We start from the raw sequence: 13,393 nt of genomic DNA on the forward strand, positions 1-13,393 counted from the left end.
ATCGAAAATGATCATTGCTAAGATTGCTAACATAAAGCTGATGAATTCTTGCTAATTGTTCTTGTAAGAATCAAATTTCACAGACTTTTTTCCTAAGAAAAGATTCACAACTAAATATTAGCAACATAACAGAGATAAATAGATAAAATACAATTTTTAGAGTTATTTAATAGGATTAAAATGAGATTTAAGTTATATGTAATAAGACAACTCATATTCAAGAAATGCAACCCTCTTAGCAAGAGCAGTTACCTCTGGGACCAAAAATTGTGAGGAGAAAGGTGTCAAGATAAAGGAAAAAAAAATTATATGTGTCCTAGCACCTAGATATTATCCATAAAATTGTTGTAGGGCATTGCCATATTATCATTTAAATTACCATGCTAGACATGTAAGTAAAATGTGGGAACATAGACAAGATATTATCTATGCAATATGTTGAAGAAAATACTAGTCCTACTAAGTATATTATTGTATCCTACAAGCTACTGTCTATCTGGCATGTTAGAAACACACTTATGTGGCTAACTCTATCAAAAATGCATGCCAAATTTGAAAGCACATGTGAGGCACTAGTATTGTTTAAACATTTCCAAGTGTCTAGTCAAGCCCTTTAATAAAATATAATATATAAATAATCTACACATTGTAAAAATGAGGACTTTACATCTAAAAATTAAGTCCCCAATCTCCACCATGTTGGATTCACTATATCCCCCTTTGAATATTTGAATAGATTTTGTATACACATTTTTTTTACATTCTTTTCAGCTCGAATGCAAATTTAATTGATCAAAGCAGTAGTAGATGGATAATCGGGTATTGCAGAAAGTCTATTTTTTGAGAATTTTCCTTTGACCTTGTGATTAGCATTATACGTGGTAAACCTTTAAGAGTGCCCTATATGTGGGATAGAGGGTAAAATAGATTTACTCTATTTTCTAAAGTTGTTTGTTTACCATTGGGCATGTGGAGGGATAAATTTATAGTCATTTATAGAAAAGTCACATTTATTTATTTATTTCTACTGTTTTTTATTTTTTTTTATTTTCTATTTCTATGTATTTCATTTTAAATACTATAGTGTGATACTATTGGGATTTAACTATATCATTTTATATGGCATGACTAGACCCAATCCAAAAGGTGTATGTGCCTCTATTCCTTGTTAACATTATATACTTTTGTGTATAAACATTTGATGTAAGTGGAAATCTTGACATTCATTCTTTTGTTTCAACTCTTAGGCATCCAACCGCATGTTACATGATACCACTTTGATCTGCCTAAATCTTTGGAAGATGCTTATGTGGGCAAAATTTTATAGGCATTTTTATTTAGGAACTCCAAGTAATTTAATTGGTTTCTTTATTTATTGAATATTTGCATCATTCATAGTGTCTTCATTTTATAAAGCATATGTATTAATATTCTATTCATTTTTTTTAAAAAAAAAGAACTTACTCACTTTTTTTTATCTTATGATTTTATCAAAAATTTAATTATTTTCAATTATCAGAAGCTTAATTTTGATTAAAATATTACTTGAACACTTGACAAATTTCAAAATCTATTTATTCATTAGGTGGGACTCCAGCTCTACAGAGCTCTTGTTGAATATGGCATATAGCTACTAGCATATTTGAAAAATATGAGGTAAAATATTTAATGAGATTTATTTCAAAAGAATGGTGGACCTTGACAAGAAGTTTGAAACAAGAAAATAATTCCATTGAAATTAAAATTAGTCATGGTATTTCAGTGTGAAATAAGTAAACTAGTCTTACACATAACACACTAAGCTTTGACTTAGCATGTTCTCAATTGTAGACCCCTCTTTTATTTTCTCTTTATGTTAAATTCCCAACTTTCTATTAAAATATTTGTCTAAAGTACTATTTTTTTATTGTCTAACATGCATACCCTGTGAGCCGATAGGCTATTATAGTTGAGACATTCACCAATTTGGTGATGTCTAATACCAAAAATGTTTTGGAGGCAACAAAAAAAGGTGACGACAACAGAGCAAGGAAATGGTGGTTCTTGAAATTCCTGCTTGATGACTATCATCTTGTCAACATTTATTATGTTGGTGTCTTAATAGTTTACAAAAAGTTCTAGGGTGACTTATGGGAGTTGGCAATAGGGTGGAGATGGCCTTGGTTGTAATAGTGACTTGATCTTCTAAGATTAATCCAAGAAAAAAATTCTAATTATATAAGAATACATTGGCCCCTGATGGTTTTAACAGGACAAAGTAGACCAAGAATCTCGTGCAAGCTTCTATCTAAATGTGAAATCATTTGTTGACTACTAGATATGTAAAATAAAATACTTCATTAAAAAATTGTTCCCTAAATTGGAAATATATAAGTGGAAGAAACAAGTGCCCTCCCATGATGCCAAGGGTGAGAGTTAGGCTGACCATGAGCAGTCCCATTCTATTTTTTATGTTTGATGAAATAACAAATGAATGCACTTATTTAGGAGCTACAAATTCCGTATTTGTGTGTCTTTGAATAAATGCAAATTTCCTTCTGATCATTCTCAGACCCTATAATTTTTTTCTTTCAACTGCAACAATAGGCCACCCCTTGGCCATATAGAATCTCAATTTTATTATCTACTCTTCTACGATTCTTTGTCACTTATTTATCAACAAAATATACATCATAAACATCATCTTTATCAACTATTTTGTATGCTCTGTGTTCTTGTCATGCTTGTAGAATGATCTTTTCAATATTGACAAAGTTGAACCGTCATCTCAAGAGAAATTTTTTAACTAAGAGTTTTTTGTAGATTTTATAATAGTTCAGTTTGATCAAGCACATGCTTGTTGCCCTTTTCTTCTTTAAACTTTTATTTCATTTTTTATTTTGTGAATGAGAATATATTTAGTAATTTCATGGATATTAAATTTTAATATATTTGGTACTTATAAAGTTGTAAATTAGATATAATATTAAAAATAAATAATGTAGATAAGTATATTTAAAGTTTTACATAGCCTTGTTTAGACATAACACTCTTCTAAATGTTTGAATCTTTAGTTTCCAACATGCCATGGTAGTTTTAATCATGTTGTAGTTTCTTCTATTTTGGGAGACAAAATTAGCACATTTAAAAAATAACACAAAAGAAGGTGGTAGTTGGGAGCCCTCATAGAGGAATGTGAGTTTGCCTAATTTATCGATCCTGACTTACTATTTTCCTTGGACTTAAATTTAAGTTTGGGTGGTTTAATAATTTTTAAAGAGGTCTTTAAGTTTCAATAATAAAATGAACATCAACAAGTCAAACTATTTGTAGAGGAAAACTCTTGATGTATAATTTTAGAAATATAAATTTAGAAGCACTATATGTAAACCATCTGTGAAAGACTACAAATTTATTTAGTTAACTACTTGTTTAATATAATTAGTTGTGCAGATTATTTATGAAACAAGTGCGATGTAGTTCCTTGTATTTTTTGTAAGACAATATGGTTTAATTACGTAGAATAAAATGGTTATCATCAAAAGTAATTTAATTTTACTTTTTTTTTTAAAAACACTATTTCAAATTTATATATTATTAAATAATATATTTATAGCATAGTTGTATATTAAAAATAAAGAATAGTTGTATCTTAGTGTAGTAATATTTTATTCAATTTTATTTAAAGTATATATATATATATATAAACACACACACACACACCTTCATATGTTTATATATTTGTGCATCAAAAAATATAGCCTTAGAATAGGGATACTTCCTGTAAATTTCCTCCTATAAGACCCAAATATCTAAGCCAATCAATTGCAAGTAAAATAGTTTTATTGGTTTAAAAACTAAAAATATCACATATATACCTTAGAAAAATAAAAAATCAAAATTCAAAATTAAAATATTTAAACATAATTGGTTGGAAGGAAAAAGATTAATCACTTGTTAAATATAAGTGATTGCAATAGTATATTGCTATGGCAAATACAATAACAATTGAACACATGTTAGAGAAGCACTTTAAGCAATCATTAGACCCCTGGAACTTGGACTAGTAGTATAGTTATAAAGTAATGTCCAAATCAACTATTGAAATACTCTCAACTCCATAAAAATGATATATAAAATTATTTGTATTACTTTTGCGATGCCACATACATATATGATACAAAGGCACTAAAATATAAAATACTTTTTGTTGTCAACTGGGATTTGCAAGGTCAATAATGAGAATTTTTGGTAACAAACTTTTATGAATTAATCAAGTTATAGATTTCTTACACAAAAAATTTGAAGCAAAGAATGTAATTGTGAATATGAAAGATCTCGTACAAGTACTACATTAATGCTTATAATGTAAGGTCCATTATTTAGTAGTGTAGCTTATCATTGTTGTACTCATAATGTTATAGGAACCATGAGGATCGTTGGTTGTTTGGGAATAGTTTTTGAAAGAAAGTAACAATCTATTAGTTTATTATATTACATATATAACCAATATTTTTTTGAGTAGTTTTATTATATTTATAGTTGCATTTGCGAAAAACAATTTAGCTACCTCAGTTTGTAGAGCATATTACATATAAATTTTAAAGAAAAACTTACATATGGTTTTAGAACTTTTCCTTCTATTAGATTTGTCCTTACAAATTAGCAATGAGAAAATGGTCAAGTAACTTTAGTGTGTGTTGAAAGAGTATTTTTATCTTGGTTTGTTCTAATTATCATTGTTGTGCTTGTAACATTCTAGAACCACAAGAACCCTTGGGTGCTTGAGAGTAGATGTTGGAAGTGTAGGAAGAATGGAAGCCAACATTTAGTTAGGTAGCTTATGATTATTGTACTACTAAAGTCATGAGAACTTTGAGAATTATTGGTTTCTTGGGAATAGTTTGAAAGAGAGAAATGAACTATTAATACCTTTTATAGTGAATATTCTAGACTAAAGACACAAAGTGAGTCAAAAACCAACATAATCCCAATCACAAAATAATCTTTAAGTATTTAACTATTAGGATCATTGTTCAATCTAATTGTCATTACTAATGTTCTTCCTTTACTAGGTGAATTTGATTAGTTTTATAATATTGACTATTTAAAATATATTTTTGTTATTTTTATTTTTACTTTTACTTTTAATAATATTTTTAACTTTTCATAATCAATATTGGACCATATAATTCATAAATTTTACTCATTAAAATTTATAATTAAAAAAAGATATTTTCTCATTTAATTAATATTTAATTATCAAATGTAAATATATATAAAAAATTTATAATAGTAAAAAAATTAAAATGTAATGTAAGTTGTCCATTTTATAATTGATATTTAAGAAAAAAAATATCTTAAATAATTCATTTTAAATTATTATTTTTTAATAAATAATCATTTCTATTTATTTAAATCTTTATATAATTTTTAACTGATTTAAAAAAAAATTATTTTACTAATTTTATCTCAAAAATCAATTTTAAGAAGGAAAAATAAGTTATTTAATATTGTTACATTTGAAATAAGTGACTTCTTTTGTATTTAATATTCTAGTTTGTATTCTTTATATATTTTTTCATCATTATTTATAACTATTTTATAAAAAATAATAGCCAATCAAAAATATTTATCACATTTATTTTTTAAAAATCTTTTTATCAATGTTAAGTTAAATAATTACGAAAAATTAAAATTAATACTGAAAAAAATATACATAATATCCACTAAAAAATAAGTATCAATTTGATAGAATATTAATTAATGATATCTAAAAAAATATAGACCTTGGCATAATAAACACTCTTAGTTTAGATAGATTTTTGTCAATTATTTAAATTCTATTTATTTACTAAAACTTTTAGCTATTACATTTAAGTAAATAAAACTAATTCTTACCTAAATACAACTTAACATAAAAAAAAAATCATTATTAGATACTTTAAGTATATTTCTTCAAAAATTATTTAACATTTATTAATATATTAATAAAAGATAAATATAATAAAAAAATATTTTGAAAACACTAAATTGATTATTTACTAAAATATTAAAGTGATTATTAAATACTTTATTTCCATTAGAATAAGTCATATTATTATTTATAAATAATAATTTCATATAATTTTATCATTAGATTAAAAATAGCTTTATCCAAAACATATATTTAATTCAAATAACACTTAACATCATTTATAATCCTTTGTCAAGTAACACACGTAGACTTCTTATTTATTTTAATAAAATAAATAAAGTCATCTTTCCATCTATAAGATAATGACTCGGTGTACAATTTAAATAGGACAAAAACAAACAACTCAACGGTAAAGGTATTCAGAAAAGAAAAAAGCAGAAATAAGGAAAGAGAAGCACATGAAAAATGCAATTATGAGTAACACAAGAATAGATTTGTAAACCCTAATGAACCTCATATATTATTAATAAAGATTCTCAAAGCATTCATAAGGATAATTATTAGATTACTTTAAAATATTGATTGAGGGGATTTATTTAATATATCATTCAACAATACAAAAAATATATAGTATTTCAAATAGATCAAATATCAAGTTACAATATCACTGTTTTCTCCTTGGTCAGAATCTATAAAGGCCACTTCCAATATAATACCTAATCTTGTCAAAGATCCCAAGTTACATTGATCTACCTAGAAAGGATGGCCCACAAATTGCAAAAAGAAAAGAAAAAGCATAGAAAGAGAATCATTGCCTAACCAAATTTCAATACCTCATGTCATCAATAGTTTCACACACTTTATTAAGCTTGTCAAAGGCTCATTAGGATTTACACACCTATATTGTATTTGATATCAAATTTCCCTTCTCCTATGTGCTTAGCAGCCATTACTACCAACTTGTTGATAAATAAAACCTATTGGCTCCTCCTCATCACATGCATATCAGCATGTAACTACTAGTACAATTTATATAACAAATGATGAGCCTTGAAAAAAATGTTCTTGCATATAGTTTAAGAGTTGGTGGTGTAAGTATTTAGATACTTTAACACTCAACTATGAATCCCTCATCTCGTGCATATTAGATAAGGCCCATGCTTGTCTTTGTATTTTAACTCCTTGTTGCTCGTCTCCATGACTTAAGGTGAGGTCTCATTGATGGCCACTTCCTAAAAAATAGAGTTCAAGATTATGGATTTTGTTTAGGAATATTTCAAAGTTGTTGGTCCCAGCAATCTTGTAGTCAATTTCGGATTAAAAGTTTAATCTCTAAAATTGAAAAAAGTTGGTCCTCTCATTAATACATATCTATGTCGTGCAACAATAAAAACAAGTTAAAAAAATTAGTTTCCTTCTAATTTTATTTTTACTGAAAATTTAAACATAAATGGTTACTAAATGGCAAATAACAATCTGAGACAAATTTTGTTCCCATCTCATTTTCATCCGCTTACTGAAAAATAAGAACTACTAAATACAATTTAGGAAAAGATTTCAAATATTCACATAACAAAAATAAATCTTCATGTTATCTCTTCTTCCTTGAAAGTAGAAGTTTAAACCTCCTACATATCTCCAACATACCTATGATAGTATAATTAAACTTTTCATACTATTACAATTGACTTATACATTTACATTAAAATTTGGCTTGGCTATATATTTTAGAACCGTTTTCCATGAAACACGAGAAACGAATTTTACTTTGTGGACTACGACACCTGACTTATCCACACGTAGACTTGTATGACTGGCTTAGCCACGGAGCAGCTTGACTACGACGACTGACTTAATCCCGGGGAGCTGCTTCTGCGACGACTGCTTTACTGGACTTGTTTGCCCAAAAACATTTCTCCAAACCCTTTCCCACCTAACTATGAACCAACATAGTTGTTTCTCGGCCACAAAATTTAAAGCATTACTTTCAGATTATTAAATGTGAGAGCGTAGTGCATTCCTAGCTCTTTGGTATGAATCTGCAGCTGACATGTTTGGAAAACTGGGGAGTTAATTTCTAAATCCAAGGCCTCTTGGAAGTGGCATTTATCTTTGACTAAAATATCCACCTTAGCATTTATTTGTAAGTACATTTTAAGGCTTGAGGAGGTTCATTCCATAACTAACGATGGGTGAAATCAGGGAAAAAGTTATGCTTAAGCCTGTTATGCTGCTCAAATTTCTGTAAAAATGTCCACTTTCAGATTTATTAACGATAGGTGAAGCTGTGAAGCTTTTGGCACTATTTCTGGCATACCCGATTTGGGGTTTCTTGAGAAATTTGGTGGATCTTTGTGATATTAGTTGTTTGATCTTGAAAATCTGATTAGAGGCCTGAAATATCATACAAAATTAGTAAAGGGACATTTCACATGACTTCTTAGTCCACACCATTCGCATTAAATAGTTTTTTTCTTTTGGCTATGTAAAGTGTTGATCTTTTGTTATTTGGTTTATTATACTTTAAATTTTTATTTGAAATGAATTTTAATAATAGTGGTAAGCTATTTTTAGAAATGATTATGTAAATATTTTTTCAGATCATACTTCCATATCTATCATCTGAATGAAAGAGAAATAAAAGGAAAGAATGCTGGATCATACAATGTGATCTAAAAGTTGAAGGAAAAATCTTTACACAGTCTATTTCAAAAATAACAATTGAAAAATAAATTTTAATAATAAATGACTGTAAGATTCTTATATTCTTATATACTTATTCCAAATATTTTTGTAAACTTTGATAAAATCTTCATTAAAATTACAATGCACGTTCAACAATTGAATTTAATTAGACTATCCCTATATACACAATCTATTCTTTATTTAAAAATATTTACTATTTTAATCAATGACATTCCATTTGTTTTCCTATAAATTTTCTTTAAAAATCTATATAAAAATATTAAATTGTATAAGCCTTTATAGATATAGATCAAAAAAGTTTATCAAACTTATATTTCAATTATTATCGAAAATGATCATTGCTAAGAATGCTAACATAAAGCTGATGAATTCTTGCTAATTGTTCTTGTAAGAATCAAATTTCACCGACTTTTTTCCTAAGAAAAGCTTCACAACTAAATATTAGCAACATAACAAAGATAACTAGATAAAATACAATTTTTAGAATTCTTTAATAGGATTAAAATGAGATTTAAGTTATTTGTAATAAGACAACTCATATTCAAGAAATGCAACCCTCTTAGCAAGAGCAGTTACCTCTGGGACTGAAAATTGTGAGGAGAAAGGTGTCAAGATAAAGGGAAAAAAAATTATATGTGTCCTAGCACCTAGATATTATCCATAAAATTGTTGTAGGGCATTGCCATATTATCATTTAAATTACCATGCTAGACATGTAAGTAAAATGTGGGAACATAGACAAGATATTATCTATGCAATATGTTGAAGAAAATACTAGTCCTACTAAGTATATTATTGTATCCTACAAGCTACTGTCTATCTGACATGTTAGAAACACACTTATGTGGCTAACTCTATCAAAAATGCATGCCAAATTTGAAAGCACATGTGAGGCACTAGTATTGTTTTAACATTTCCAAGTGTCTAGTCAAGCCCTTTAATAAAATATAATATATAAATAATCTACTAGTAACATCAAAAAATTCTAAAAATTCTATCTTATCTTTTAAACTGTCAACAAAAACCCTAACATTCCTTGAACATGACACACCCACTTTTAAGAAAGAGTTCATCTTTCTATTTTTCATCAAATTTTCTCAATATAAAATTAAAAATACTACTAGGAAAATTGAAAGCTGATAAAAAATAATTGAAATCTAGAAATTTGATTAAATAGGAATTTATCTCAGCCTATGGTATAAATGGGCTTGTTTTGCAATTTTTTCAGGTCCCAATGCAACAATAAATGTGTAATAGCAAGTCAAAAACATTAATCCCCACCTTCTAAAAAAAGAAAAGTTATCTCTATTTGGAAAACTCACAAATAATCATGTATAAAAAAATATGTTGGTCACCACCTTCTAAATAGAGAAAAATTACCTATGTTTGGACAACTCGCAAATAATCATGCCCAAAAAAAATTATGTTGTTCTCTCTCTCCAATCAACTAATTATAGATTATACAATTGACTAGGCATGAATCAGAAGATCCAAATAGAAAACAAGGGAAATGAGGCCACATCAAAATTTTGATGGCTTTTACAATCCAAACTTTGTGCCGAAAAGTAATGGCAACCCATTTGTTCGACGTTTCTAGTTTTACAAATATCTGGAAAGAAAAAATAGAATTAGGGATGATGAGTAGTATAGAACAATAGAGCCCATCAAAATAGCAAACAGTCCTCTATACAACCCTGCCTGCAACGCTATCCTTTTGGGAGCACATGTCAACCTGCAAAGCCCTCCAAGTTTGAAGTTTGGTCTTAATATAACATGAATTGAGATTGGATGCGAAGGGAAACCAAGAAAGAATAATATTGATATATATGTCATCTATACATTTGAAATTTGTAGCAAAGATAGCTGAATACAATTTTCACAAGTTTTATGTAACTATTCAATTGGGGCCATTTCACAGATGTTTGGAGAACAATTGGTATTGTCAACTTCCTAATGAAATCTATAAGGTAAACATGCACATTTCTAAATTTTACATTGCTTAAATTCAATTATGACACTTTTTTCACTTTTTCATAGCCATTTTCCCATGCACCAATTTTAGTGATTCCTTTTCATCTTACAAATTGCTCAAAGTTTCTTCAGTCAATTCAAACATTCACTTTTAAAAATAGTTCCAAAATCAACTAAAGTTCAAATAAAAACTACCAGTGGATTAAACTCATTCAAAACAATCCAAAAGTACTTGATATAGAGGTCAATATAAAAAAAACTGCAGCATCAACGAAATTTTAGGTAGAAAAAGAAAATTCAATAACAAATCACCAACCCATAGAAAATTAACTAAGCGTGAAGTCAAAATTCAGCAAAAATGGTTCCATCAAATACTCAACATAAGCAAAAATAAAATAAAAAATTATATGAAGTTGCATATAAAAAAATAAAAATCGATAGAAATTCTCTAGAAACATGAATTTGTGCAAGGAAAAAAGTCTCAGTTGTCATCAATCTTTAAAATATCTCACCAAATGCAAAGAATCCTTTAATACAAGCTTCGATAATCCACACCAAGCAATTTTTGCAAAATAGAAATGAAGATCTGAATCTCCATATTAAAATAACACAATTTAAGATACGACAAACAAGTCATAGAGAAACCAGTTTAGCGAGTAATAATTTACATATCGGATTAGATAAAACTGGTGATTGTCTAATGAACACATGAAATTCCTCAACCCTAACTAGTATTGTTGCAGCAAAGCCATCTTAATGTTTGGTTAGTCCAGCGACAAATTGTAGAAATATTTTTTGCCAGGTATAAATTTCTTCTTGTCTTTTCAGTTGAATTTGACAAGTTTCACCAGATATGGATGAACAAAGATAAAATGTTGCATGCTAAAAGACATTAGCCATCTGTAATAGCCTCATCTATAGCAGCCTATTATTTGAGTGAGTCACGTGAGGCTCATGTAACAAGACACATAAAATTTCTAGAGAAAGACACATCTCTTGTCCCTGCTAGTTATCCTAACTCTATTTTTGTTCAATTGTTGAGGCTAAGAAACAAAAAGACCACCGAGAAAAAGCAACATGCCCAATGTAGAAAGAGAAATTAAAATGCTCTAAATTGCGTATAATGAATTTTTTCATGCCAACTATAGGTTAAAATGAAGACTAAAGAACATGCACAATTACCTAAGCAGAACTAATGAGAAATAGAGCATTAATAACTTTAGTTCCTGGGATTAATAATATAACAAAACAAACATTAAGAAATTTGGCAAAGGAAAGGAGAGCGAATTCCCTTGAGAGTTTCCATTGTGATACCTTACATGTTTCACTAATTTCTTGCATTATTCAATTATAATTTGGAAAATGGTATTGTGAAGATTTGGAGGAAGGAGCTCCGTTCATGGTCGTACTAGACAAGAAGGGCTTAAAACTAATCTTTGCATGACATACAATATTTAAGCCGATTTAGAAATCCTAAATTTGATTATGTCTTTTGGACCTTTCTACAGATTGTTGTTAATGACCGAATTTTATTTTATGATTTCCCACAACACCAGAATGTCACAACATTAAGGCGGCAAGCCCAATAGAAATAAGCCTATTGGCTTAAAAATAGTCAATGATTAATCTTTCAGATCTTCAAAAATCTAAACTATACAATAGAATTGGGAAGGTAAAGCATTTTCAATTTTGATACCAAGAGGCAACCACAATCCATGTGCATAAAACACTCCAAGTCTAATTTTCGTGTCTTTCACAACTATTGAAATCTATTTACGTCATATATCGCCACTGCTACTAGTGTTTTTTTTGGTCTATTGGATTATCCATAAGCGCATAGTACTGAATTTGTGAAATTTGTGGCTGCAACTTCCCTTCCAGCATTAGCACCACTTGCCTTATGTTCGGCCTCACTCCCTCATACTTTTCAATGCATAACAACCCGGCAATAATTGTTCTTCTCACCTCTTCACTGTCAATTTCCTCTGCAGTTCCTGCCTCCACAATATTAATTCTGTTGCCGTTGAAAATTTGGGAGGCAGCCCATGAGGGAAAGTAATACTTAGCTGAGTCTTGAATTCTTAAATCCAAATTTCTTCGGCCAAAAATGATTTCCAAAAGCATCATACCAATACTGTACACATCAACCTTGGGAGTAATGGGAAGACCAGAGATCCACTCTGGAGCCAAGTATCCTCTCGTTCCTCTTGTTGTAGTGAGAACACGGCTGAAATCTCTACCCACAAGCTTTGCCAGTCCAAAATCTGCCAACTTCTAGTCAAAAAATTATTGTCGAGAAGAATATTTTCGGGCTTAACTTCGCAGTGAATGATACAATCTCTGCATTCTTCATGGAGATAAAGTAATCCTCTTGCTATGCCTAACGCGATCTCAAATCGAGTCTTCCAGTCGAGTACCTTATGTTTACCTTTAGATTTATTTGAGAAGAGTAAGGAACTAAGAGAGCCATTACACATGAAATCATAAATCAAATACCTTCTCTTGCCTTCTGCATAAAAGCCTCGGAGCCTGACTAAGAATGATAAATTAGTTATAGAGAGCTGATTTCTGCTCGAAATTGCTTCTCATCTTGTGTCTGTACACTGTTCATCTTCTTTACCGCCACAAGTGTACAGTCTACCAGACGTCCTATGTACACCGTACGAAATCCTCCGCTCCCCAGCTTTGTCCTGAAATTCCTAGTTGCAATCTTCAACTCAATGTAGCTAAACATTCTTAGAAGAGAAATCGAGGAATCTGCATGACTCTCCATCGATCGTAGCGTTTACAGAGGCAGCTACTCGAATAAAAATATTTGCA

General features: G+C 29.1%; 1 protein-coding gene across 1 annotated transcript; it reads right to left on the bottom strand.

Annotated features, from left to right (window-relative positions):
• Positions 1 to 12,370: 12,370 nt before the first annotated feature.
• On the bottom strand, positions 12,371 to 13,346 carry LOC149554163 (G-type lectin S-receptor-like serine/threonine-protein kinase SD2-2). Its single transcript, XM_089790456.1, has 3 exons — positions 13,194 to 13,346; positions 13,070 to 13,102; positions 12,371 to 12,847 (listed from the first exon to the last, which is right to left on the bottom strand). Exons 1-3 carry the CDS (start codon positions 13,344 to 13,346, stop codon positions 12,371 to 12,373), a joined length of 663 nt encoding a protein of 220 aa, XP_089646582.1.
• Positions 13,347 to 13,393: the final 47 nt, after the last annotated feature.

The sequence above is a fragment of the Cupressus sempervirens genome, chromosome 6 (assembly GCF_028749045.1).
Source record: "Cupressus sempervirens isolate cs-2001-9-10 chromosome 6, ASM2874904v1, whole genome shotgun sequence".
Classification (NCBI taxonomy): Eukaryota; Viridiplantae; Streptophyta; class Pinopsida; order Cupressales; family Cupressaceae; genus Cupressus; species Cupressus sempervirens.

What these genes read in the sequence shown, in the direction of transcription:
- LOC149554163 (XM_089790456.1), bottom strand. Translation starts at nt 13,346, where the DNA reads ATGGAGAGTCATGCAGATTCCTCGATTTCTCTTCTAAGAATGTTTAGC. An exon ending in TAGACTGTACACTTGTGGCG is followed by an intron (nt 13,103 to 13,193) that starts GTAAAGAAGATG and finishes ATTCTTAGTCAG; the next exon opens with GCTCCGAGGCTTTTATGCAG. An exon ending in TATGCAGAAGGCAAGAGAAG is followed by an intron (nt 12,848 to 13,069) that starts GTATTTGATTTA and finishes TTTTTTGACTAG; the next exon opens with AAGTTGGCAGATTTTGGACT.